Source organism: Mesocricetus auratus, unplaced genomic scaffold (genome assembly GCF_017639785.1).
Source record: "Mesocricetus auratus isolate SY011 unplaced genomic scaffold, BCM_Maur_2.0 Super-Scaffold_100676, whole genome shotgun sequence".
Classification (NCBI taxonomy): Eukaryota; Metazoa; Chordata; class Mammalia; order Rodentia; family Cricetidae; genus Mesocricetus; species Mesocricetus auratus.
The window spans coordinates 151,476,722-151,503,454 of record NW_024429266.1 but is presented as its reverse complement, the minus strand read 5'-3'; the positions used below and the strand labels follow the sequence as shown (position 1 = coordinate 151,503,454).

At 48.8% G+C, this 26,733-nt stretch overlaps 1 protein-coding gene and 2 long non-coding RNA genes across 6 annotated transcripts in view; 1 reads left to right on the top strand and 2 right to left on the bottom strand.

Annotated features, from left to right (window-relative positions):
- Cfap100 (cilia and flagella associated protein 100) overlaps positions 1–26,733 on the top strand; it is a 42,014-nt gene that overhangs the window by 106 nt on the left and 15,175 nt on the right. For 2 of the 4 annotated variants that reach the window (XM_040737209.1, XM_040737208.1), the window contains exons 2-16: positions 822–927; positions 13,858–13,932; positions 14,905–15,002; positions 16,285–16,477; positions 17,190–17,257; positions 17,340–17,503; positions 17,750–17,830; positions 18,193–18,374; positions 18,698–18,736; positions 18,811–18,937; positions 21,926–21,974; positions 22,067–22,218; positions 24,455–24,590; positions 25,261–25,466; positions 25,968–26,061. In XM_040737209.1, coding sequence (XP_040593143.1) covers positions 876–927; positions 13,858–13,932; positions 14,905–15,002; positions 16,285–16,477; positions 17,190–17,257; positions 17,340–17,503; positions 17,750–17,830; positions 18,193–18,374; positions 18,698–18,736; positions 18,811–18,937; positions 21,926–21,974; positions 22,067–22,218; positions 24,455–24,590; positions 25,261–25,466; positions 25,968–26,061 — 1,716 coding nt within the window. In that variant the 5' untranslated portion in view covers positions 822–875. Of the gene's footprint in view, positions 1–821; positions 928–13,857; positions 13,933–14,904; positions 15,003–16,284; positions 16,478–17,189; positions 17,258–17,339; positions 17,504–17,749; positions 17,831–18,192; positions 18,375–18,697; positions 18,737–18,810; positions 18,938–21,925; positions 21,975–22,066; positions 22,219–24,454; positions 24,591–25,260; positions 25,467–25,967; positions 26,062–26,733 lie in introns of those variants that run through there. The other 2 variants (XM_040737210.1, XM_040737211.1) reach the window with 2 other exon arrangements.
- Positions 11,297–16,421, bottom strand: LOC121136600. Its single transcript, XR_005873638.1, has 3 exons — positions 16,333–16,421; positions 13,317–13,395; positions 11,297–11,792 (listed from the first exon to the last, which is right to left on the bottom strand). It is a non-coding gene; the product is annotated as an uncharacterized LOC121136600 (long non-coding RNA).
- On the bottom strand, positions 16,736–18,880 carry LOC121136601. The gene is made up of 3 exons (XR_005873639.1): positions 18,793–18,880; positions 17,171–17,429; positions 16,736–16,837 (listed from the first exon to the last, which is right to left on the bottom strand). It is a non-coding gene; the product is annotated as an uncharacterized LOC121136601 (long non-coding RNA).

Sequence of the window (26,733 nt, the reverse complement as noted above, 5' to 3'; positions counted from 1 at the left end):
TACAAGGGGCCCGGGCTAGGGGCTCCAGAAGGGGTGGCCATGGGGCGCGGGCCCCTTGCAAGGCTCTGCGCCCCTCTTTGCTCCTTTCCATTTCCTTTATGACAGGCCTAATTTAAGCACCCATCCATCCCTTGTTGCTGCATTCTTGCCCCAGGGCATGGCGTGGCAGGAGGAGCTCAGGATATTGGGAGGTTGAATTCCCGAGTGGTGTTTTTTTTCCTCTTCTAAAGGGGCTGAGACAGGGATGGCTCTAACTGCAAGCAACCCTGGGCTCCACCCCCAGCCGTTCCCGGTGATGGTTTGGAACACTGGCTGGGCCTCTGCAAACAGGAAACTCTTTCCTATTTGAAGGATGCCCAGGACACCGTCAGGAACTCTGACAGGTGGAATACAGGCCTCGTTTTCATGCAGCTTGCATTCTGGGAGAAATGGGCAGTAAAAACCTTTTAAGTGGTAACCACTTGACCCCATAAAGAAGAACTGCACTGGTGCAGGAAGGTCTCCCAGGGTGACATCTGAGCTCGGATTTAAAGGGAGAAGCCTCCACCCCCTCCCCGCCCCCAACCTCAGCGAGGTGAGAGGTGGCACAGAGGCCCCAGGCTGACCGAAGCTGGTATGTTCTAAGAACAGGAAAATCCTGGCAGCTGAGCTTTGCCCAGGAGGGGGGGGGCAGTGGATCCCACCAAACCTGTATACAGGGTTATGTTAGGATAGGCAGTTTAGGCCACACAGTGGAAATGTAAACTGCTGTCAACCACTCAGGGTCAAGAAGGGCTGTAGGTTTGGGAGACCACCCACTCAAGTACTGTGTCACTCCCCAGGCGAGAATCTCCTTCAGCTAAGGCCAAGCTTTGCACACCGGTTGGTCCTCAGCCATGATGTCCAAGTCACATTCCTCTATGTTCCCTGTGAAAGTGATCCGTGACAGTAAGTACTGAGCTGGGTGGGGGCTCCCAGTGGTCAAAAGGAACCCTGGGACAGTTAGGTGTGAGCTCACTCAAGGGTTTAAGTAGTTCTAAATCCACTCCACGTATGAGTTTCTTACAGCTGCTGTGATACGGATCACCAGGGACTGAATGCTGGAAACAGCAGAAACCTGTTGCACGGCTTTCTCGGCCATGAGTGACAGGAAGGTGTACATGCCTTCTGGCGTTTGGGGAGAGTCTGACCCAGGTCTCTGCCTTGGCTTTAAGGGTACCTATCACCCATTCTTCCTTCACTTCACCGTGTTCCTCCTGTGTGTCTGTGTCCCAGTGTCCCTTTCATTAGTACAGTGGACTTGGACTTATCTTACGTTCTCATCTTCAGCAAACATATCTGTAATGACCTTACTTACAAACAAGGCCACGCTCTGAAGTGCTGTGGAGATAGTGACTTCAGTGCATGGATTTGAAAGAACACATTGCAGATGGATGCAGGTCAGGAGAGATGCCACCATAGAAGCAAGCCTCTCTACTTTTTTTTTCTGCTGAGGCTGCTAGGCTGAGTCTGGAGGAGGCAGGCTGGCTGGTCCCAGTATGGGTGAAATGTCCCTTCCCAGGCCAAATGACATGTGTGCTATCAGATGCTCGCGTTGGTGGCATCTGGTAAGGGAGTGGACAGTGCCGCCATCCCTGGGTTCTCTGCTCTCTTCAGCTTTTGAATCCCAACTTAATGTGCTTTTAGAGCAAGTCCTCCATGGTTCAAACTTCAAAAGTGTATTTTCACTCCCCACACACCTGTTTGAAGACCTACCCCCAGCATCTCCCCAGGCACTTTGATAATGGGAAGAGACACCTCCAAGCAAGTTCTGTGCACATCTAAGCAGAAGTTTGTGCCTACAGTGTGTCCTTTCAAACACAATAAAACGCCCTTTCACGCCCTGCTTTTCCCAGGAGCCCACACTGTGGTGGTACACACCTGTAATCCCAGCACTGGGGCAAATCAGGCAAGAGGATTGTGAGCTGGAGCCCAGCCTGGGATACATAGTGAGACCCTGCTGCAAAAAGCTATCTTTAAAAAAAATGGAGACATCTCATACTTTTGAGCAGGTTCAAAATCCCACAGTGTGAGCGGAATGTGCTCTATCACCAGCTGCCGACAATGGACACTTTGTGTATTTCAAAAAATGAACTATTATACGTATTTGCTCCCACAAGGATACTTAGACCTGCCCCCATATCCACTATCTCTCTCCCCTCTCTTGTCTGAGTGTATTTAAAATAAAGGCTGAAATAGATGGTGTCACCTCTCAACACAGAACTGTGCAGAACTGCTACCACAAGAAGACCTGAGGGTGTAATCAACCCCCTGTAGAGGCACTGGGGCAGAACAGCAGGTGGTAGCTTGAGAAACCTGAGGGTTGGTGAGTGAGTGAGTGGGAAAACCAGGCTAGCCAGCCAGACTTGGGATTGGCTTGCCTAAGCCAGCTGTGAGGTCAGAGGGAGCCCAGGGCTGGCCACAGCTTCCTGTAGAGACTTGGACTGAAGGATCAGTCTACTGGTTCACAGGACCTCGACTGCCAGCCTCAGCACAGGTCTTATTCAGTGGCACATGGCTGAGGATACATGACCCTCATGATTGAGGATTCTTTTACCAAATGGCCAAATTTATTTTCCTGGAAGCCAGGTTGTGGTGCAGGCCCGTATCTCCTGTGAAGAGCCTCACTCGTGGACACCAGGCTGGTATCAGATGGGCAGGCCTTCCCTGTTGGGCAGGGCTGGGGACAACAGCTTCATGAGCCCATTCAGAGGAACCTGGCTTTCAGAGAGCTCACTGCATCTTGGGAGCTGCAACCTGGCTGTCTCAGAAGTTTTACTGCTGTGATAAGTACCACGACCAAAAGCAAATTGGGGAGGAAGGGGTTTGTTCCTCTTACACTTTACAGTCCATCACTGAGGTAAGTCAAGCAGGGCAGGAACCTGGAGGCAGGAATGGATGCGGAGGCCATGGAGATACAGGCTTGTCCCCATGGCTTGCTCAACTTGCTTTCTTACAGCGTCCAGGACCACCTTCCCACATCAATATCTAATTAAGAAAATGCCGGATCTCATGGAAGCAATTTCTCAATTGAGGTTCCCTCTTCTCAAGATGACTGTAGCATGTGTCAAGTTGACAGAAAACTAGCTTGCTCACTAACCATCTGGAGTCAGCCCTGTAGCTACCGTAGACAAAGCTGGCCATCCACATGAGAGATCACAGTACGCTTCTGTCCACATATCCTGTGCACAGGGGGCAACTGCGAGACCACTGCTGGTGTCAGCCACTGTACTAGTGATAGAGGGGAGATGAGACATAGGAGGTGCTTCCTAGTTTGGGGGAGGCAGCAGTAAGCAGCCCTCCCTCTTTGGGGATGCTATTCCTGATCCACCAACTCTATTCTATTCCTTATATAGGACAGGAAACCATTCTCCCAGTGTCTGGGCACTGGTGGCCCTTGGCTGTTGTTTTTAAAATATATATATAAAATTGGGTGATGGTGGTGGCACACGCCTTTGATCCCAGCACTTGGGGGGCAAAGGCAGGTGGATCTCTGTGGGTTTGAGGCCAGCCTGACCTATAGGGTGGGTTCCAGGGCAGCCAGGGCAACACAGAGAAGTCCTGTCCCTCAATATGTGTATAATCATTTCCCTTCTTTTCCTCTGTCCATTTCCTCTAATAACAGTGACCACTTTTTCTTTTACCAGTTATACACACACACACACAAACACACACACTTAAACCAGGTGGGATTCCCAACTCTGATGCCTCCATCTCATCCCATCCACCGGTGCTGTCATTGTTCAGATCTTGTTTAGGCAGCCATATTACCGAGGTATCACAAGTGAAACTTCCCTGTCATTTCTAGGATACACAACCTCACACGACCTTTCTCAATATTCTGCCCTGAGAATCTGCCTGCCCCTCTCCTTCCAGGTTCCCTAAGCCTGATAAGTGCAGTAGTTGTGTCATAGATGTTTTTAGAGCTGGGTACCCCACACTCACTTGCTCTCTGCGTATTGACTGGTTGTGGTTTTCTGTTGCAAAGAGAAATGACTTTGATGAGGGTGAAGCCTATATTTAGAGTATCTATTCTTAGGAATTACACTGTTTTAGTAAAGTGTTGGTAGTAGTTTCTCCTCTAAGATCCATGACCTCACTGGATGTTTTAGTTAGGGTCACCATTGCTGTGATGAAATACTACGACCAAAGTAGCTTGTGAGGAAGGGGTTTATTTCACTCGCAGTTCCCTATAATCATCATCAAAAGTACTGAGGGTAGGAATTCATAAAGGGCAGGAACCTGGAGGCAGGAGCTGATGCAGAGGCCATGGAGAGGTGCTGCTTACTGGCTTGCTCCTCATGGCTTGCTCAGCCTGCTTTCTTATAGAAACCAGGACCATCAGCCCAGGGATGGCACCACCCACAGTGGGCTGGGCCCTCCTCCATCAATCACTAATTAAAAAAATGTTCTACAGGCTTGCCTACAGCCTGATTTTATAGAGGCATTTTCTCAATTGAGCCTTCCTCCATTCTGATTATTCTAGTTTGTGTCAAGTGGACACAAAGCTAGCCAGCACAGTTTGGAAGTTACAAGAAATGGGGATGAGTGGCGGCAATAAGAGGGACTAAAAGGTGATGAACTAGGATGCACGCCTCAGAGGCTTCAAAGGCAGGACATGGGTTTTAAAAGAAATCACACGTATTTGTGTGTGCATGCATGAGTGAGTGCGTGCGTGCGTGCGTGTGTGTGTGTGTGTGTGTGTGTGTGTGTTTCTATATATGAATCGTGTGTATGAAGCTCAGATCTCTCCTTCCATTGTGTGGGTTCTGGGGATCAAACTCAGGTCATCAGGCCTCCTGGCAAGCATCTAACCGACCCATGTCACCAGGCCTTTGGGATACGCTTGCCCTAGTTTCCACTTGTGGTGCCTCCCTCCTTTGAGACCTTTAGGAATATGGTCATCTATTCACTCTTTGAATGATTCCTCCATGAACATCCCATTTTAAAACTCTGAACTCTCTAGTAAGATGTGTACATTTTCAGGACATAGCTTGATGAAGAGGGTGGCTGGACACTCAACCAGCACTTGGTAGGCAGAGGTAGGTGTATCTCTGTGAGTTCCAGGACACCCTGATCACAGAGACAATTCCAGGACAGCCAAAGCTATAGAAAGAAACCCTGTGTTAACCTTCCCCATACAGATGAAGACCACTACCACAATTTAGCCAAATTTGAAGCAAGCTTTAATTAAATACTGGTCAGGTGGATGCGCTCTGGATGGGTCCATTTCCAGGTTCCTGAGAAATGGTTCAGAACCCAGTATGGCAAGGGCTTAAGAAGGAAAACCCATAATTCATTGCATTTTCCATCAGGCTCAATCAGGCACAAGCACACATCCTGACATATTTCCTGTGTACTTCCTTTCCACATGTGATCAAGCACATCTGATGCAGATGGGTAAAAAAAATTGTTATGGGGAGTGAAAAACAAGAGACTTATTATCTCCCATAATAGCCTCCAGAATTTCAGGAACTATCTTATCTGTCCTTGGACAAGGGGCTTGCAGATCAGAGACACTTTTGTTTCATGGATCTCTAAGGCATAGTAATCAAAACTTAAAATGTAAGTTTGGCTCTCATTCCTCCCTTGAGTTGTATCCCGAGTCAAATCCTTGACTCTGTGATGGGTTCCTGTGTATATTGGGACCTAATAACCATCAGCTTAATGGTACCCAGACAGGAATTATCATTTAGTTAAAGCATCAATGATGCAAGAGCCAGCAGCAATTAGCAGAAGCAGAATGGCTAAAGGCTCTGTGATGGCTGACAGAGCTATTATCTAAAGGAACCTGGAAATGAGAATGGGGACCAGTTCATCTCAAGTCTCCCTTTTTTGCAATTTCCCCAAGTACAGCCAGATTATTTCTAACGATTCCTGAATGGTTTATATAGAAATAACTATTTTCTCTTAATGCTAAACCATAAACTGTTTTATATAGCAGGTTGAGTGCCCTATCATACTATTTCAGCTATTGAATCTTCCTGTTGATAGATCTGGCTCTACTTGGTTTTAACAGGTGCCTTTTCTGGTGTGCCAATAGGCAATATTTTGTCTCCTTATGCCAGGGAGTTTCCTTTTGATTTAACACTCCAGCTTGTTGGGGGAGAAGGGGCAACGTGCTTTCTTCTGTAACTACTTCCTGCTGAAACTAGGATGTTGTTGTCATAGAAAATAAAGTAAGCTTTTTTTTTGTACTTCAAGAGGGAGAAAACAGGGCATAACCACACTCTACATAAGGCAAAATCAAGCTCTAACAGTACAAACAGTCCAAAGCTCAATATCTGGAATTCATTCCAGTCCTTTTGGTTTTCTTGAGAGGTTTGGATCACCTCTTTGGCCCAACCCTGGGCAGCACACACATTCCCTGCCCTCTAGATCTCAGCCTGCCCACATTTCATCGTGGCTGTTTCTTCTGGTGACTGTCACATGGCACCATCATTTCCAAAACTGCTAAGGTCAACCAATTGCACTGGGATCTCTTTAGGAACTCTAGCCCTGTGACACACTGGTAAAACTCAGCTGTGCCTCATGATCAGTGACCAGAGAGCTCAGATAAATTCTGAGCCCCAGCCATAAATGCAGCAATGGCAAAGGTGGTGACTGGCTACGTCAGCAGCCGAGACAGCAAAAATATTTGACCCATTTCTAGCTCAGCTCCATGCCTGCAACAAAAGTTATGAACACACCAGAAAATACAGACAAAACTTTCTAACAAAACAGAGAGACACAGCTCTCTAGACAGACAGAACTTTCCAACAAAACAAGCATATACAACTGTCTTGAGAACTAGACAAATTTTTCCAACAAGACAAAACTTTCCCCAGGGAACAAAACTTTTCAAGCAGAAAAAGGTGGGTGGTTGATATCTTACTATATGCCCTGGATGGGAGAATACTGACAGAACCCACTCCACATCCCAGAATGGGATCCTACAAAACAGAAGCAAACCATGCCTCACCAGGAGGCCCCCATAGATGCTTGTTGCTTTTCTCAGCATGGCAGTTCATTCACTCTGATAGTCCAAGAGCTGAAGGTGACCTCAGAGCCTTGGAACATCTCAAGGCCCTTCAGTTGCGGAGTTCTGGATTGAAGGTCCAGCTTTAGAATTTGGGTGGGTGATCTTAATCTCACTGGGGCCTCCAGAAAATGTTAATCTTACTGATCGGGACTAAGACTACTACTACAGTTTAAAGTCAAATTTGAAGCAAGCTTTAATTAATTAAATACCCAGCTTCCCAAGAAATGACCAGGATCAAGTATGTCAAGGGCTTAAGAAGGAAAACCCATAATTCATTTCATTTCCAATCAGAGGCAAGCATATATCCTGACATATTTCCTGCCTCCATACCCCCCACCCACATGTGATCAAGCACATCTGGTGCAGATGGGTCAAACAAACTTGTTTAGGAGAGTGAAAACATAGGACTTGTTACCTCCCATAAACAATAGCCTCCTGCATTTCAGGAACTATCTGTTCTTGGTTAAGGGGCTTTCAGATCAGAGGCATTTTTGTTTCATGGATCTCTAAGGTATAGTAATTAAAACTTTGGCTCTCACACCTGTATCAAAACACACACACACACACACACACACACACACACACACACACACACACACACAAAGAGGTCAAGCATGACAGCCTCTGGTGGAATGGCTTATGTTCCTGAAGGAATGTCATGTGTCAAGGAGGCCAAGGCGACCTTATCTTCTAGAAACCTGGGCCATGCTAACTGCAGACTGAACATCCAGTGACTGAGGGGCTGCACTGAGCAGGTCGCTCCCTCAGTCCCACTGGCTCTTGATCTGTGACCCTCCCTGGGACAGTTAGACATTGATCTGACACTTAGAAATCTTTGATAGGGTATTAAAAGCCATAATTTAGAAAAAAACTCCTAAAGCTTAACCACAAACCACAAAGAACCCATCCTCAAGTGGGCAAATGACAGCCACTAAGACTCTCACAATAGGGAAGTTAAAGTCAAACCCCAGATGAGATGCCCCTTCACATGCATTAGGCTACTTGTCGATAAATGACAAATGCAGAGGACAGTGTTGCCAAGGATGAGGACCAGGAGCAGTGAAGATATAGCTACCAAGAAAGCAGTCTGGCAGATCTTCAAAAGAGCTCAGAACCAAATTAACATCCCAAAGTGATTCTAGTCCTAGATGCATCACAAGGAAGATGAGTGGATGAGATAGGGCTTGTAGTGGAGACAGACAGGGAGGCTAGGGTCCTAGTGTGTGACCCCACCCTCACTCCATGTGCTCCGGTGCCTCAGTTTAGCCTGAGTGTTGGAGAGCTGTTCTGTCTGTACATCTCTCCACTCTGAGCTGATTGCAGACTTGTTCAGGTGACACACTGAATCTGGGCACCAAGGACTGAGGCAGAGCCCAGATTGTGTTTTTCCCTGGGGTACCACAACATATTCTATGCACGTACATTCATGCTCTACCCCCACCACACATGTCCTCACACCCCTGGGATCTAACAAAACTGGGATTGCATGTCAAGGATCTGCCCATTATCTGACAGTATCTTGTTACTAAAATTCCTTCCCTGAGAGAGACATAAACAATGTCTACTCTCCCCTCCCAAGGTCGCCAACATCAAACTGTTATGATTCCACTAATGTTCACTTGGAACCAATGAATTTGTGGGTCTTCCTTATAGATCAGTGGCTCTCAATCTGAGGGTCTTGATCCCCTGAGGGTTGCCTAAGACCATCGGAAAACAGATATTTACACTGCAGTTCTTACAGTAGCAAAATCACTGTTCTGAAGTAGCAACGGAAAATAATTTTATGGTTGGGTCACCACACCATGAGGAACTATATTAAAAGGTCACAGCATTAGGGAGGTTGAGAACCACTGTTATGGAGCATGGGTGAGGGGTTACTTACAGGAGTGTGGGTGGTTTCTCCCAAAGGCCACTTAGAAAGCCTTTACTCAGCAGAGATGATGGCTTTCCTATAGTCACATAGATGGAGGCCCCTCTCCCAAGACCCAAGACTACATGCCATTAGGGAAGAATAGTATAAAGCTGGTAGGGAGGGGTGGCTGGATACTCTGGAGAGGGTCCCATGACATTTCCCCACCCTTTTTAAATATGATCCAACAGATCCAGCTATGATGGTCTTTTGACTAAGGATAATTTTGTACAACATGTCAGGAGAGGGCCCTAGATGAGGCCCAAGCTGGTCTGAACTGGTGGGCAGCCTGGGAAGCAAGGGCTGGGATGTATCATGTGAGCACAGGGGTAAGCAAGGGCTGGGATGTATCATGTGAGCACAGGGGTAAGCAAGGGCTGGGATGTATCATGTGAGCACAGGGGTAAGCAAGGGCTGGGATGTATCATCATGTGAGCACAGGGGTAAGCAGCGTCAGCTCCATGAAGAGCTTGTGGCAGTCTGGTCTCTCCTTGAAGCAGCTTTGTAACCCCTCATGCCCTCTGAATGGCAAACTGTCTCTGGTCTCATACATCTCTTGGCCGTGCTGGGGAGAGGGCACTGCAGGAAAAGCAGTCACATTTTTGGCTGGTGAAAGGGCAACGGGACCAGGCGGGTTCCCCCACTGATTGAAACCGGACGCTCCTGATTGTTTGCTCTTTGCGAGCTCAGCTCCAGGAGGAGAAGATGCAGGCAAGGCATGCAGCTGGAAGACTTCAGGTGCTGCAGCTCCCACCCTCAGCCTTTAATGTTTGGTGGTTCCGAGGAACTCTCCTTGTTGCCTGGCTGCAGTCTCTCTTCCCTGGGTTTCAGCCTTTCCTCTGCTTCTATTGTCTGTCGAGGTCTCTGTCCACTCTGCCCAACTTGGAGCTCCCCCCTCACCAACCTCCAGCCCTCCCTACCCCCTGTAGCCTCCTTCTACTGTTGCACCAAGCCCAGAACAGGGCACATCGTTGTACCTAAATCCAGAAGGGGCCTAATGTGCAGGAAAGACTGTGGTGGCTGCACAAATAACCGCTTCCTCTTGGCCACCAGCAACTGATTGCTCAGGGGGCTGAGCAGACCCACAGCAGCTGTGGAGGCCTCAGGTGCTGGTGGGTCCTCAGAGGAGAGGCTGGGGCTGTGCCGTGGTGGCAGCGCAAGGGACCTGGTCAATAGTGGTAACCTTGGTGATCCAGAGAACACGTTGCAAAGCTGGGAAATGATGACTGAAGATACTCCAGGGTCCAGCGAGGAGCTGGTTCAGCTAGGTGTGTGTGAGTCACATGAATGAGCCACGGACTTTAGACATTAACTTGCAAGTAAAAGACACATAAAATAGACAGCTTAACCAACTGAATGCAAACGCAACTACGCCGCTGACCAGTTCCAAGTACCAACATGAAATGCCTATTTGTGGAAGAAGACACGTGTAGGTGGACTTTTCTGTTACTCCAGCCAGTTACCAAATAACCATACTGAGACTTATTATTATAAATGCTTGGCCAAAGGCTCAGGCTTGTTACTAGCTAACTTTAAGAAATTATTTATTGCCAGGCATTGGTGGTGTACACCTTTAATTCTAGCACTCGGGAGGCAGAGGCAGGCGGATCTCTGTGAGTTTGAGGCCAGCCTGGTCTACAGAGTGAGTTCCAGGACAATACAGAGAAACTCTGTCTCGAAACCCCCCAAAAGTATTTATTTAAAAGTTTTTTTTCATTTTTCCATGTTCTGGCTATTATAGTTCTTTACTCGCTAACTCTTACATTTTCAGTTAACCCATATGGCTTGTTACCTTTTCTTAGTATGGCAAGTTTATCTCCTGTTTCTGTGACTCCTGAGACTCCCGAGAGAGACTCCTCCTCCTCCTTCTTCATGCTCTCTGTCTGACAGTCCCACCTAACCTCCACCTGTCCATCTATTGGCCAGTCAGCTTTTTTTATTATTAAACTAATCACAATGACATATGTTCACACAGTGTAAAGGAATATTCCACATCTCTTCCTTTAACTAAATTTAACATAGTAAAGTTATATATAACAAAAGCAGTTAGGTACATTATACCCTTCTGGGGTCTTTGATGGAGTTAAAGACTGAATAATTAAATTAAAAGTTTTCCTTAGTTATAAAAGGTAAATTAGGTATAAAATTTTAGACTCGCAAAGATAGAGTTTTTTTCATTTTTACTTGATAACTTTTTGCTGTATATAATTTACTATGTTACAGTTAAAACCTTCCATTTTAATTAGACAAAAAGGGGGAAATGGTGTGGAATAATCCTTTTGTGCACATTGAAGATGTGTTGCTTTCATTGTTAATAAAGAGCTGACTGGTCAATAGCTAGGCAGGAAGAGGTTAGGTGGGAGAGAAAGACAGAGAACACTGGGAAGAAGGTGGAGGCCTAAGGAGAGTGAGCAGGATGGGGAGTACATGCATGAGATAAATGAGTCTGGAACAGCACATAGATTAGTATAAATGGGTTAATTTAAATTATAAGAGCTATCTGAAAATGAACCTAAGCTACCGGCTAAGCATTTATAATAGGTCTCTGGGTGGTTATTTGGGAACTGACTGGTGAGAAAGAAAAGTCTGTCTACAAACATGTTTACTGAGTCTGGTGTAAGTGACTCTGGTCTTAGAACACAGTTCTGGTGACCTGGAGTGACCCATTGTTCTGGATAGTTTTATGTAAACTTGACACAAGCTAGTATCATCTGAAGGGAGAGAACCTCAAATGAAAAAACACCTGGACAGACCCAGCCATAAAGTATTTTCTTAACTAGTGATTGCTAGGTAAGAGCCCAGCCCATTATGTGTGGTGCCACTCCTGGACTGGTGTCCTGGGTTCTATAAGAAAGCAAGATAAGCAAGCCAGAATGAGTAAGTCAGTAAGCAACACCCCTCCATGACCTCTGCATCAGCTCCTGTCTCCAGGTTCCTGCCCTATTTGAGTTCCTGTTCTGACTTTCTTCCTTGATGGACTATGATATGGAACTGTGAGTGAAATAAGCCCTTCCTTCCCAAGTTACTCAGGACATGGTGTTTCATCACAGCAATAGAAATAAGACATCCATTCTACCATGAAAGCAGTTACATGAACATTTTTGTTTGAGATAGGGTCTTAACTGCTAGTTACGCTCTTTGTAGATCAGTCTAGCCCTGAACTCAATGAACCTGCCTGCCCCATCAAAGGTGTGTGCCACCACACCCAGCTCACGTGAACTTTCCATAGTAAAGTGAGTCAGAAATCAGTGCAAGGAACAATAACTCTTGTGTGTAGAGGGGTGCAGTTGTGGACAGGTGAGAATTCTGCTGTGGGACTCACAATGCCATTCACCTTAACCTGGTGTTCCTTAGAAACACAGCTTCAACACGGGTTATTAATCACAAGGACTGATGACAGCCCTGAAGCAATGGGGGCACCTGACCTGCATTCATCCCAACCATCATGGATGCTAGATACATTTATGACAAGCTTTTTCCATTTAGCATCAGGTCCTCAAGATTCAGCTATGCTGCAGCATGCAGCGAGGAAGCAAGAGGTGTTTGTGCATGCACAAAATGTATTTTGTTAAATATTTATTTTATTTATGTATAAATGTTTTTGTTACATGCTTGCAGGTGTCTGGGAGGCCATAAGAGGGTTTCCCTTGGTGCTGGAGTTACAGGTGGCAAAGAGCAGGGATCACTCTTAACTCTGAAGCTATCTCTAAAATTTAGGAGACTGTATTTTGGTAATACTCATCCCTGATCTACCCCTTCCCTCCTTGTCTCAAATTCATGTACTCTTGAAGACTTTTAAAAATATTTATGTGTTTGGATGCTTTGCCTGTTTGTATGTATATACACATGTGCCTGTGCCCTCAGAGGCACACTAATGTTACCTAGTTATCTCTAGATAAACTAGAGATACAGCACTGAGGTTGAGGCAAGTAGGTCTGATGCCAGCCTAGGACACACAGGGACACTCTCTCAAGGTGAAAAAAACCTCTGTTGAGCAGAAAGAATGGGTGAGAATGCTTCTCACACAATGTATGTGCCTTTCTAAAAAAAATTAAGAATAGAGATTTGAAGTACAATTTTGACTTGGTTTTGGTTCTGGTCTATTAGACTTTGTTGTGTTTGTATTTAGTGTTTGGTTTTTAGTATCTTTTAATTTTCCCATAGACTCTAGGAAACAGGATAACTCGGCAGGAGGGCTCTGGGGAACCCAAGGTGCCTCACTTTCCAGCTGCCCCACCCTTTGCCTTCATGTTGTCTTCCTCCTGGTCAGACGTGCTTTCTGGGCCTCCAGGGCTCCTCACTCTCACCCTTCCACCTAAGACTTCCTTCATTCCCGGGTACCTGGGACCACAGCCATCCCTGACTTACCTGCACAGCTCAGTTCTGCTCTCTTCTGTTTCCCCTGCTGGAGTCCTGACTGTCTTGGGAGGGGCCACAAGGTTCTTTTCTGTGGGTGTTGGGTGACAAGGTCAGTAAGGCAGCTGGACTCAATCACAGATGAACATGCCTCAGGGACCAACCCAGCCCTTCACCTTAGATTTCTTGATCACAGGTTAGCAGAACTGTTTTCAGGTGGAATGGGGTAGGGCTTCCTAAGGAATGGGATATTTCCATTTCCATTCTGCCATGGGAGGAATCAGGGGCTTGTTGCTTATAGGAGGCAGAGGGAAGGGAAGCCTTGAAGCAGCTTCCTCCTTCCATTTCTCAGGGAAGAGATGCTCATGGCCATTTCCTCACAGTCTTACTTCTCAGCAAAGTCAGCATCCTCATCTCCCTTGAAGACCTGGAGGCTACAAGAGGTGGCTGAGCTGGTGCTGCATGTCTGGAACCCAGCACCATGCTTGCGAATGTTCTTAGCTCTGGGGCCAGACTGGGTCATTGCTGAAGCTCTTGTTTTTTGTCTCACCAGGAAGCAGCCTGGAGTTCATAAACAGTTCCGCCTCCGTTGTTGAAGACAAAAAGAAACGTCCAAAGAAAAGCAAAGGTAGTTTCCCAAACAGGGTAGAGGCTAAGCCTGGCCCTTTTGCTAGGGTGTGTCCAGATGACTCCAGGGTACAGAGCAGAGTGGGGTGTACAGCACTCAACAGAAACACAAGGAGGTTGTAGGGAAAACCCTGAGAGGGCATCTGGGTGACCAGGTCATAATATGTCTTTCTGTCTCACCAGAATTTTCAAATAACAGATTGTCTCATGGTCATGGAAGGGCTGATGTGTCTGACTCAGTTTTCTGTCAAGGAACAGTACAGCCCATGGCGGGCAGAGTCTGCCCACATCAACGTAATCAAGACAATTCCCTACAAACACTATAAATACCACCCTCTCATTACCTCAGCCATGAAGGAAAGGGCCATCCCAGAAGCCCCATCCAACAGTTCTGGCTCACATTCCATTGACCAAAACTCCATGTGGCCATAAATGTGGACACAGCTGCCCTTCCTCTCTCCCAGAGCTCTCTGGCAGCCTTTACCACACTACCCTCTTGCCTTGCAGACCTGTCCTGGAGTTTCATACTGATGGGGACCCTGTGTGCTGTTCATTCCTCTGACTTCCTGGACCCCTGGAGCTCACACTAGGTGTTCACACTAGGATCCGAATCAGTGTAGTAGAGAAAGGCATGGCCTGGGCTTCATGGAGTAGACCAGCATGAGCACAGCTCAGGGCCTGCTCCTGGCTCCCTGGATGGATTTCTGCCTGTTTCTAGGAGCCTCCAGGAATCGGCCTGGCCTGCACCCCACTTGCCCCACCCATAGGAAACCTGTTCAGTTCTATCACTTTTGGGCAGGAGGCTCTGGCTTCCCTCTGGTGTAAAAGGAGCCTGACTGGGATTTTCACACCAGGATAGATGCAGATGGATGAGACAGACACCCAGATTAAACCACAGAGGAAAGTTCATGGGTTTTAAGGACCCAGGAGAAGACTTCAAGTGTGAGACAGAGGCTATTTTTTCCTTCTCCAGTGCATGTGACTATATCTGACTCAAGTAACCCTTTCCACATACCAGGGGATGTGGATTTCTTCTTGTATAGAGAGCAGGAGCAGAATAAAGCCATTGAAGTAAGTATCTGGGCCTGGGACAGCCTCTCCTGAGAAGCTTCCCTCCTCAACTCACTCTCCATCCAGAACAATCATTGGCTCACTTTTCCTACAAAATAAAGTGCAGACCCTGCCTGGCTCTGTCGCCTCTAACCTGTTTCATGACAATTGGGCCTTAGTCAGATGGCTTCCTCAGCTGCTGTGGCAATCTCTCTTCCTCTTCCCCCTTCCCCTGTGCGGAATGCCATTCTCTCCCAGAATTCTTCTTGTCTTTCAAGACCAGTCTCACACTTCACAGGTCCCCTTCTATGAACCTCGCCCCTGCTTAGAATCCCACAGGGAGTGCCCCAACCTGTTTACTTGCTCCTCAGCTTGTTGCCTCTTGTTTTAGCCATGTGACCTGGAGTCAGGGCAGCACTGGATCCCACAGCCCAGCATAGGAACAAGCCCAGACAATGCAGTCCACCTGCTGCACCCCTCCCCCACCTGCTGCACCTCTTCCCACCTGATGCACCCCTTCCCACCTTTCCCAGAACTCTCATTGTCTCCTAGTCCCGCCTATCTCCTGCCTCTATTGACCAGAGTTTTATTCATCAACAAATAAGAGAATCATATATACAGAAGGACATCCCTCATCAAGTCCCCACACATCTACTCCGAGAGTCCCTACAGGAGTACTCCCCACTCAGTGGGTCCCAGCAGAAAACAGACTGATGAGAAGACTTCAGTGCAAAGCCCACAATGCTAGACAGCACTTGGGCTTGAGAGCTGCTATAGGCAGGGAGTATCCCCCTCTCCTGTCATCCTGGGATGGATCATGATACCACCCTGTGAGCAGCACAGAGGTGCAGGGTAGTGGAGACAGCCAGCCACCAGTAATCGTCTAGCCAGGTGGCAGGACATCTTGCAGAAGGAACTGTTGGAAACAGATTTAAGTTCCTTAAGTCTTTTGTCAGTTTTAGCAAATCAAATTCTTGGTCTCAGTTAAAGGGGACTTTGGGTAAAGGGACAGATGATGATCTTTTAGCCATGCTGGTACTGTTATCTGACTGCATATTGAAATGGCACCTGTGTTTGGTATAGCTGTCCCTTCTGGGTCCCATCCTCAGGTGGTCATTGTCCTGTTCAACCCTAGAGGTTGTGTGCAAGAACCCACAGTCTCTCTAAGAGCACCAACAGAGTGTGCAGCATAGTGAGTGTGTGTGTCCTCCCTCCCTATGTGTGGGCCTGACAGGAGACGAGAGCCCATCTGACAAGAGCCCAGATCCCATTGACTGCCTGCCTCCCCCTTCCCCTCCCCCAGGAACGTGAGCAAAAGAAAATGCTGAGGGTGCACCAGAAGATGACCTACTCATCCAAGGTGTCCGCCAAGCACACTAGCCTGCGCCGGGAGCTGCAGCTAGAAGAGGAGTCGGAGAACCAGGAGCTGATGACTGAGGCCCGGCAGCTGCACACCTTCCGCAACAATGTTGCCTGGAAGCTGGCCATGACCCAAGGTACAGCACCCTTGCCTTGTGCTGAAGCAGGAACAAGAGAGAGTTTGGAAGAGCCCTCTGTGTGTCTGACACCACATACCTTGAAGAGCTCTGGCTTTTTGGGCCACAATTCCAGGACATGCTGATCATATGGAGACTGCATGGTATGCAGAGGTTGAGGCAAGCTCAGTTTACAGAGGCTTAGGCCCACCCAACAACCAGCAACTCACAGTCAATGGGCAGTCCAACTATAGTGAGGAGGCCATATCTGAAACTTGCCTTCCAGGTCTTGGTCATCTTGGTCACATTGCAGCATATGATAGGTCATGGCCAGCTCTGGACTCCTCTAACTGTGCCAGCCTCATGAGTTGTGGGGGGGTCCTATAATAAGAGAGACCCAAGTTATACAGTCACCAACCATGAGGAGCCTAGCAGTCACCTCTCAGCATCCCAGGGAGCAACTTCCTGGAGCCCCCTTGATGTCAGAACCTACAGGGATGCTCAAATTGTATTTATGCTCCCTTGTATTCTCTGAGTCATCCATAGATGTGTACATTGTGGATTCAATATGTATTCTATATAGACAATTTTTTGTAGTGACGAAGGAATTCTGTTTACTTGTAGTGCAAATGTGGTTCTTTCCCACATATTTCTGATCTGATGGTTGAATCCAAGAAAACCCTACAGATGCTCCAGCCTCTCCCCGCTACTCACCTTCTGGGTCTTATTGCAGAAAAGAATGTGGAGCCTGAAACATTGAATGACTACATGAAACAGAAGCGAAGCATGTTCCTCCTCCAGGTGGGAACGGCTATATCCAGTCAGCCTGTGGCTTGACTCTGGTCCAGCCAGGTACCTTCATGCCTGCTCTGCTGGCCCACAGTATGCCGTGGCAATGAAACGCAATGAAATCCAGCGGCTAGAAATGCTGGCGAACCGGGAGGAGAACAGGCTGGAGAGGGCTGAGAAGTTCCTGGAGAAGGATGCGACCTTGTTTGACGAGTTCCTCAGGGAGAATGACCGTAGCTCAGTGCAGGCCATGAAACTGTGAGCTTTCAGGCCCTTGTGACCTTGCCAGTGAAAACCCATACCCTGGACCAGGTCCAGTCCAAACTTACCCGGACCTGGAACCTCGAGCCCTAGCCAGGCCCTGATCTCAACCTATAGTTATGATCCCAGGCTACCCCACTAGCTACCTACCTGGCCTGTGCTCCAGGCCCAGGCCATGGCTTCATTCATTTCTGATTGATCTTTAATGATCCATGAGTGGCCTCCTGGTTCCCCCTCCCCCAGGGCTGAGAAAGAAACCAAGATCAAGATGGAGAAGGTCATTGAAATCCGGGACCTCACGGCCCAGATCATGAACATCAAAAGGTAGAGTACAGGGGGTACCTTTCCCTGTCACTTCTCTGGAGCCAAGGGCCGCTTAGGAACACAAAGGCCTTTCAAGAACTGAAACCCTGTGGGAGGCTGTGGTCTGTTTTATGGGTGTTGATGAAGCTGAGATTCAGTGGCTCTCCTGAGGCCACACCATTAGGACACAGGACCACTGTGGCCCAGGCTGAGAGCAGCAGGCAGAGTTCCCATGGATAAGAACCCTGGAGGTCACAGAGGGTCACAACTCAGGAAACCCTGAGTGTTCTGGTCCCTGCAGGGCAAGGTTCTTTCCCAGCTGCTCCCAGCTAGGGCTTGATGATGGACACTGCCTAACTTTCTGCATCCCTCCCTGGACCCAGTGAAATCTCTAAATTCGAAGACACTTTGCAACATTACAAGATCTACAAGGATTTCCTGTATAAGCTGTCACCCAAGGAGTGGCTGGAAGAGCAGGAGGAGAAGCGCCTGGCTCTCAGAAAGGCCAAGGAGCCTGGGGAGTTCACCAAGGACAGCAGCATGGCCACCTTATTAGGGGACAGAGGTGGGGCCAAGATAAGGGTGTCCCCCAAGGGTGGGCTCTGAGAGTGGTGCAGAGAGCCTGTGCCCAGCTTGAAGGGACCCTGTTTGTACAGGGCCCCATGTGGTCCTTTATGTCGTGGATGGCTCCACACATAGAAATACCCACTTTGAACACCCAGGAGCTCAACTGGAGCCTTCCCACAGGGCCCTGGGCTTTCCAGGTGGATCAAGGGCTCTCCTCCTAAGCATCTCCCTCCCTCTCTTCCTCCTGGGCTGAGGGCCTGAATTACCAGTGAGGTCTGGGCCCAGCAGTAGTCCTATGGGGTTCTCTTTTGCTTCTTGTAGGGTCTACCAATAAGAGCAAGACAGCTTTGCTGTGGAAAGGTATGGCTGCCCCAATCCAGAGGGGACCCACCCTCATGCCAGGGACACACACAAACCTTCTCCTTTCCCCACAGAGGTTCAGAGCTTGAAGAAGCCCTCAAAAGTTACACGGTCTGGGCAGGTTCCTTCCAGCACTCAGAGCCTCCCGCAGGTTGGTCAGTCCAGCCAGCCCAGCCTGTACAGCGAGCTGGACTCCAGGATGTGAGTGGTTTCCAGGGGCGTTGGGGAAGCAAAGGCCACTGAAGGAGACAGCCAGGCTGGCAGGGTCACAGGGGAAGGACAAGGAATTTCATGTGGCTCTGGGGCAGGGCAAGGAGAGGGAAACCAGCTGAGGGTTATTCCCCAGAGCTGCCTAGGGTGTCTGGTTTTTGCCCTGAGGTGACTGAGGTAGTTAGTAGCCCCAGTGTGACACATAATAGAGGGGAGTGGGTGGGGCTGGAGGGGTTGTTCCTCACTGGATGTACCAGGGGCAGCTTTTCCTGTCTGGAGGCTATCCTTTGGAGGTCAGCATGTCAGAGTTCCAGAATATTGGGGAAAAAACTACAGGGTCACTGCTGGGCCAAGTAGTATCCGTGTTTTAGTGACATTTTCCTGATGACAAATTCCTGTCTTGGCACTGGGTGTTCTCGTTTTCTCATCTTTCTATTGGCTAGTTGGTTCCCTCTGTCAGTCCTCTGTTGGCTCTTTATACGACTTGGTGGTATTCTGACGTCACATCTTCAATATTGCTTTTTGAGAAAAATTAATTTCAATAATGCCATGCTACCAACCTTTGCACTTATGGTGGGTGCATCTCATACCCTTTCTTAAGAAATCTCTGCCGGCCCTGGAGTGCGTTTGTGCTGCAAGTGTCAGTGCACTGGTGTGGATGTGGGCATCTGGGATGAGAAATGGGTACTTCCTCAGTAGCAGTCCCAATCTCTGCTCCTCTTCCCATGCCCCATCTTCTGTCTTCCCCTGCTCCAGGACCATCTGGACCCCCTTCTCGGTTCTGCACGCTGTATCCCTTTCCCAGTGTCTGCATAGGGTACCCTCAGCTGCTCAACTTCCCAATTATGGTTTTTGGGCTGTGGGAAACTCCTGCTTTCCCTTCTTGTAGGCATCTTTTCTTCTTGTGCGTGGTGGTTTTGTGCATCTTGGAGATAGATTTGCCACCATCAGTGAAATGGATGCATGTTGACTGGTGATGCTGGCTGGGAGCCTGATGCAGAGGCTCCAAGAGGTCAGAGCGCAATGCAATGCCAGCTACCTACTAAGGTTACTTCAGCCCTGAACTCTGTGTTGGGAGAACTGAGGATACAGCTCCTGACCACGCTGGCCTGGCATTGAACCCTGGTCCCTTTCCCTGTCAGTAAGGACAGGCTTCCACCTTTGACCTTGTATCTGGCAAATTTATAGTACTCAGGGTATATGGTCTATAATCTAGGCACACAGACTGAACACCTACTGATCACAAATCCTAAAGGAATTTAAAGAACTTTCTGGTACATATACACTTTCACCATTAAAAGAAAAGTCAAATTTGCATATGAGATGGGTGTGCTTGTTTATAATTACATGAATAATTACATATCTTGGCTGGATAGTTAATACTGCCTGATGCAGATCATCTTCAGTATTTTTCAGTTGATCAGTTTTTGATTTTATAATCACCAATGCTGAGAACACCATTTTGCATAAACATAGTATGCCAGAGGCATGCTTAGGGCCATCCCAAAGATATAATTTGATGCATACTAAGGAATGATTATAAGAAAATACTTTTTGTTTTCTGTAATTAAAACATTATGTTTCTATGAGAGCAGACACTTTGGATGCACAGTAAAAACCCTGCAGCTTGCAATGTAGTCTTGAGCCTGAACCTCAGATCTGAGTCAAGGTGTTCCAGACAGCATTATTGGTGGAGTATGGTGTAACAGCATGCACAGTGCGAAGTGCACATGTGTGCTCAGAACCAAGTCTGTAGTGAACTCACAATGCACCATGGGTGAGCACTGTCAAAAACACCCCAGATTATTATACTTTGATTTCTAATTAATTTCTCGTCATTGCATGTTAGGAGACCTTTCATTGTTGCTCATTTTTTCCCATAATTCTCATATTTAGCTATACAACCCCACATGGGGTTGTGACCCACAGTTTAAGAAGCTGGGAGCCAGCTAGGTAGTGGTGGTACACGTCTTTAATCCCAGCACTCGGGAGGCAGAGGCAGGCAGATCTCTGTGAGTTAGAGGCCAGTCTGGTCAACAAGAGCTAGTTCCAGGACAGCCAGGATTACACAGAGAAACCCTGTCTCGAAAAACAAAATAAAAAGTGTGTGTGTGTGTGTGTGTGTTGAACACAATTGGATGGATTGTGAGCTTCACAAGGTCACAACTGAGAAGACCATATCCTTTTGAAGGGTGGATTAAAGGCAGGGGGGCTCAGCAGTCTCCTGAAGTACCTGGAGTCAGTGGCTGAGCTGTGCTACCGCCAAATTCCTCATTTGTAACAAGGCCACAGAAGGTGCAGGGGTGAGGCATAGACAACTTTTTGTGCTCGTAGAGTGCTACACACCAGTGTATTTCCATTTCCACCTCAGGTTCCTGGGCATCAGGCAGTAAGCTGACCCCACCTGTTCCCCATACAACACAGGGGTACCTCCTGAGCCCAGCCCAGCTGTGGGGGCTACTGGGAAGGGCTGGGAAGCATGTGGAGGTGGGTTCCATACAGTGCTGAGGCCATGCAGCCTCTTTGCACCCGTGTGAGCTGTCTCATGACAGTCCCTGCCCTGTGTGGTGCTGCTTGGAGTCAGCTTGGAAGAGCTTGGTATGCCCAATGGCTGTGAGTGGGGCATATAACCAGACCCAATCCAGGTGACCTCAGGGTGCACTCAGAAAATGAATGGTAAGTAGGAAGGTAAGTACAATGGAAGTGAGGGCCTGCACCTAGAGAGAGGGCTGACAAATCAGGGGAGAGTAATGGACCAGGAGAAGTTAGTCTTGTTCTAATTGGAGACCAATGACTGAATTTTGAGTGTTTCTTGGCTGTGGGACCTTAATGGGGGCTGGTGTTACATCTGGTCAATATGGGGGAAGGGGGAGGGAACACTCTTCATCCATATCTTTTGTCCTTTGACAGCCTCTCCTCCGCCCTACCACTTGTAGCCTAGTCTGGCCCAGGAGCTCTGACCCCACTGTCTGTCCTCAGATCAAGCTCTACGGTGCCATCACAAGACGACACTGACAGCGATGGGGAGGTCTGTGGCTGGGCTCTCTCCCCTCTTATCAAATACTCTACACTGCCCACCAGGCCCTGTCCTATACGTTACCCTCTGTCTACCCCTCACAGGAGTTGGCACTGTACTTCACTGAGCCCCAGCAGCTCTTGGATGTCTTCACACAGCTGGAGGAACAGAACCTGTCACTCATTCAGAACACACAGGAGATGGAAGAGACCTTGGATGATTTGAATGTCACTCTGAAAAACACCCAGATCCGCATGTAGGTTGCCATGCTGTCCCCACTTGTCACTCCTGCCCCACTGAACTATCAGCTGTCCCCTTCCTTGCACAGAGTCTGGGTAGATACCAGGACTTTGGAGCCTCCTTCAATCAGAAGGCAGCATTGAGGACCTCCCATTCAGCCCTTCTGCCATTAACCCAGGCCGTGGGAAGCCAGCCCTGCCATGTGGAAGGCCACCTAGAGCATGGTTTGGAAGCGGCTGGAAGCTGGTCTTCATGACATTTCAGTTATGGAGAAGTATTAGAGGCCTTCACAACACACCCTTGGCCCCCAGGCTGTGAGGGAAGGAAGATCTGTCTTGTGGGGATCTGCAGCATTTGTGTGGACACCAAGCAGCAGAGGTGCAGCTGCATGGGAAGGCATAGGGCCACCTGAGAGGCCAGAGCCAGTCTGGGATGGTTGGGGCCTGGGAAGACAGATCTGTCAAAGCCTGGCTAGCACAGTGAAGACCCAGGACTCTGGAAAGACCCTAAGGAAACCCAGGATCCTAGGTGTAGCCAGCAAGGCAGCAGGGGAGGCAGAAGCTGGTCTCACTGGATGCTCAGGCCCATAATCTTTGCTATAGGGTGTGGCTACCAGTCATCCCATCCCAGTTTCTCCTGCTGGTCCATTCCAGAGCCCAAGGGGGCTGAGTAGGGAAGGCTGGGCTAGGATACTGGGTGGGGGCGGTATTGTTCAGGCTCATCCTCCAAGTCCCTAAACTCTGAGCAACTTTTCTGGGTGGGCCCAAGACCTGCAAGGATCAGGCTGGGCCTGCCCATGGGAGCTTTTGCTGGATGGCAGCAGACAGCAGACAGACCCATACATTGACTGGTAGGAAGAAGACAAAGTGAGTAATGTGAGGGGCAGGTGACATCAGGTAAGGGGCAGGCAAGAAAGCACTGTGTGGACCAGTACTCTGCTGGGGAACAGGGAGGATCCAGCCACCCAGAGGCTCAGGAAAGACAGGCAGCTCAGGCAACAGAAGCAGCCAGGGCCTAGGTCCCGATCCAGCTGAGGCTTCAGTGTCCAGACAGGGAGCCATGTTCCTCATAACTCACCTTACTGATCCAGCATAGCTACCTCCAGAATGACATGGAAGTACTAGTTGTTAAGCAACACAGTTTTCTGGAAGCCTGGTAGGGGCTGGAGGCACAAGGAGATACTCTGTAGAGAGGCCAAGAGCCTCTCAGAATCCCAGAGGACCTGCTCTCCCTCAATACAGCCAGTCATTCATGCTCCTAGCAGGACACAGGTGATAGGCAACAGCTATCCCAGGAACACCCACATGTGGTTTCTGAGGCAAAGCCCATGAACTCAGCTCCCTTTCTTAGGAAAAGAAAATCAGAAAACAGCTTGTGAGAAAATGATTAAAGAAACTGAATGGATAATAAATTTAGCAAAAGAGTCTTAGATAACAGATAACTCTGCAGAACATTTAAAGGGTTAAGGGGATGGCTTAGTAAAGTGCGTGCCTTGCAAGAAGGAAGACCTGTGTTTGATTCCCAACTCTCTCTCCCTCACTCCCCCCACCTCTCTATATATGGCTAAATACATAATGGCTATTACATACATACATACATACATACATACATACATACATACATACATAATACATACTGGCTATCTATATATGCTAGGCATCATGATATGCATTTATAACTATGGCTTTGGGAAGGAAGGAGCAGGGAATCCCTGGGACTTGCTGGCCAGCAGGCCTAGCTCACTGACAAGCCCCAGGCATGAGAGACCCCTGTCTCAAAACACAGACAGCATACATTCACACATTTAAGGGAGAAAGGATGACACTCCTCAGTCATCTCCAAAAGACAGAAGAGGAGGAATACTCCAGCATGGCCTTGATGCCAAGTCAGCCAGATAGCTCAGGAGAGAGGGGTTCAGAGCAGGGTGTTTTATCACTGTAGATATGAAGACCTCAAGGAGATGAAGACAAGTTGAACCCCAATAGTGTGTAAAACGACACCATGGATCACAAATTAGGAACAGAATGGAATTTCAATTTGGGAAACACCATAAGATCCAAATAGCTAATGATGTTGAGGGCAAGTGACTAGTGGCTTTCCCACTGACACCAGGTGCAAGGGGTGGGTGACTGCTCTTCCTGAACTGTCTTGGAGCTCCACCTCTCTAGGCCTATGGCCTCAGGACAGGGCTCTTCCTACTAGGTTTGTCCAGTGGGAGCCCTGGGTGCTGAGGGAACTGTCTGACTCTGCAGGGACAGAGAAGTCAACATGCTGAAGCAGTGGATCACCACCATGATGATGTCAATCTCCAAGGAGGAGGAGTCAGCAGCAGAGCTGCAGCTCAAAGCCCGCGTCTTCCACTTCGGGGAGTATAAGGGTGACCAGCAGGTAGGGACAGGAGTGTCTCAGGGCAGGGTCCAGGCCCAGAACCTTAGGCCCTGCCCACTTCCTGTCTCTGGGTGCTTGGTGTGGCATGTGCCCCAGGGGTCTGCTCACCCGTTTCCTTTCAAGGCCTGCAGGTTTCCCAGACACTTGAGAGTAGGGACCAGGGCCAGGAGCTCAGCACACAAACACAGAAGTATCATTCACTCACTCGGCTTTTAGCTCTTTCTAGACACCAGGCCAGGGGCCCACCTCCTGCTTGGCCAAGAACTACCATGGCCAGGCCTGACTAAGCCTTTTTGCCTGCTGCTGGTCACTGATATCCACTCAGCACCCACATAGCAGTTGCTACCTGCTTTCTGAGTTCATCTACCTTGGGCCTCACAGACTGTGGTCAGTGCATGGCTCCATGGAACAGGGGACTGAGCTTCAATGGGCTTGCTAAGGAAGCTGGAGGAAGGGCTGGGATATGAGATGAGTCAGGTGTGACCATAGGAGCACCAGGACTATTCTGGCTAAGAAAAGCAGGTACCATTGCTCCACCCCACTCTCTTAAGTCCACACTGTGGCTGTTCCATCCTGGCTGGCAAGCCATGATTGCTGGTGTAGGCAGGTGATCACATGTGGGTGAGCAGGGGCCTGCAGCCATGCCACACCGCTGGCCGACTGTCCCCAGGACGAGCTGCTGGAGAGCCTGAACCTCAAGGTGCTAGATGTGTACCGGAAGTGTGTGGGCATGCAGCAGGAGGCCAACCTAGGCACAGTGCAGATGCTGACTGTGGTGGAGCACCAGCTGGACGAGCTGCTAGAGAATCTGGAGCGAGTGCCCCAGGCCAAGATTGAGCAGGCTGAGAAGGCTAAGGAGAGGGAGCGGCGCATGAGGTGAGCCACTGTGCCCAGCCTTCTGTGCAGGGTACTCTAGTCAGTGTCCAGCCTCATGAGTCTCCTGACCAGAGAGACAGGCTCAGGACTCTGTGATGTGAGGCCAGGCCTCTGTGGGTTCGAGAGGATAGGGCTCATGGGACACAACTATCTGTCAAGTCTGTCTGTCCAAGCATGGTACCACCTCCTCTGGAGCCCCAGCACCTGCTCTAAGACTAATGTCCTAGGTAGATGCCAGGGTGTAGGACTGTGGGTACAGGGATTGAAGACACAAATGTGGACCCAGGAAGACATGCTTTCTGGGGGTGTGTGGTCTGAACCAGGTCACCCTCAAGGCCAGCATGGTGTCTACATAGCCCTATCTGCCTTCCCCCTGAAAGCTTTGAAAGGGCAGAGGGGGCATTTTCTACATGTGGGAGGGCATGGGCTGACCTGGAGCCTGGGTGGAAAAAGGAGATTCCTCCCAGGCTCTGGTCCCTGTAAGCCATCTCTTGTCTCCAGGCTTCGTGAAGAGAAGGTCAGGATGCAGAGGGAGCTGCAGGAGGAGCGGCTGCAACGGGCTCGAGCCAGGGCCCAAGCTGAAATAAAAAAGAAGGTGAGGGGTGGTAAAGGTACACTCTAGGCGTGTACCTCCTAGGCTCTCCAGCCTGAGCTCCAAGGCTTCCCTCCCTGAAAGACAGCAAATCACTCTGCTGAACAAACAGACAGTTGCTTGCAGTGCCAAGCTGGAGTGGAGCAGTCTCCAAAGCCAGGCACTTTTAGTGCCCTGCCCTAGGGCTTTCCTCACCAGAACCAATCCCCCAGATGTGCTACTCACAACACCCCTGCCAAGTGCAGATGCTCAACCACAGAATTCACACCAATATCCAGCCTCAGGGTCCTGTTGCTCTGTCCAACCTCCAGACAGACACTAGGTCAGATAACTGCCTGTTGTTAGGCCAATGTCTTCTGGGTCTCAAGCCCTCACCCCATAGAAAATGAACTGTGACAGCCTTGTGCCTTTTGGATGTGACAGCATAAAGTCTAGCTCTGAAAGCAGGCCTGGAGCCAAGCATGGCTCCTGAGAGACAGAGAAGCTAGTGGGTGTCTATGATACATGACTGCCCATTTCATTGCTTGGGAAGATGAATACTGTTACTAACAAGACTCTTCTAAACATCCCAGTGCCTCATCCAGAAAGAAAGCTGACACATAATTGCCTTCAGAAAATGCAGCTCATTAGGAGAAAGAGCTTCGAGGCCATGATCAGGACTCAGATGGCAGGGAG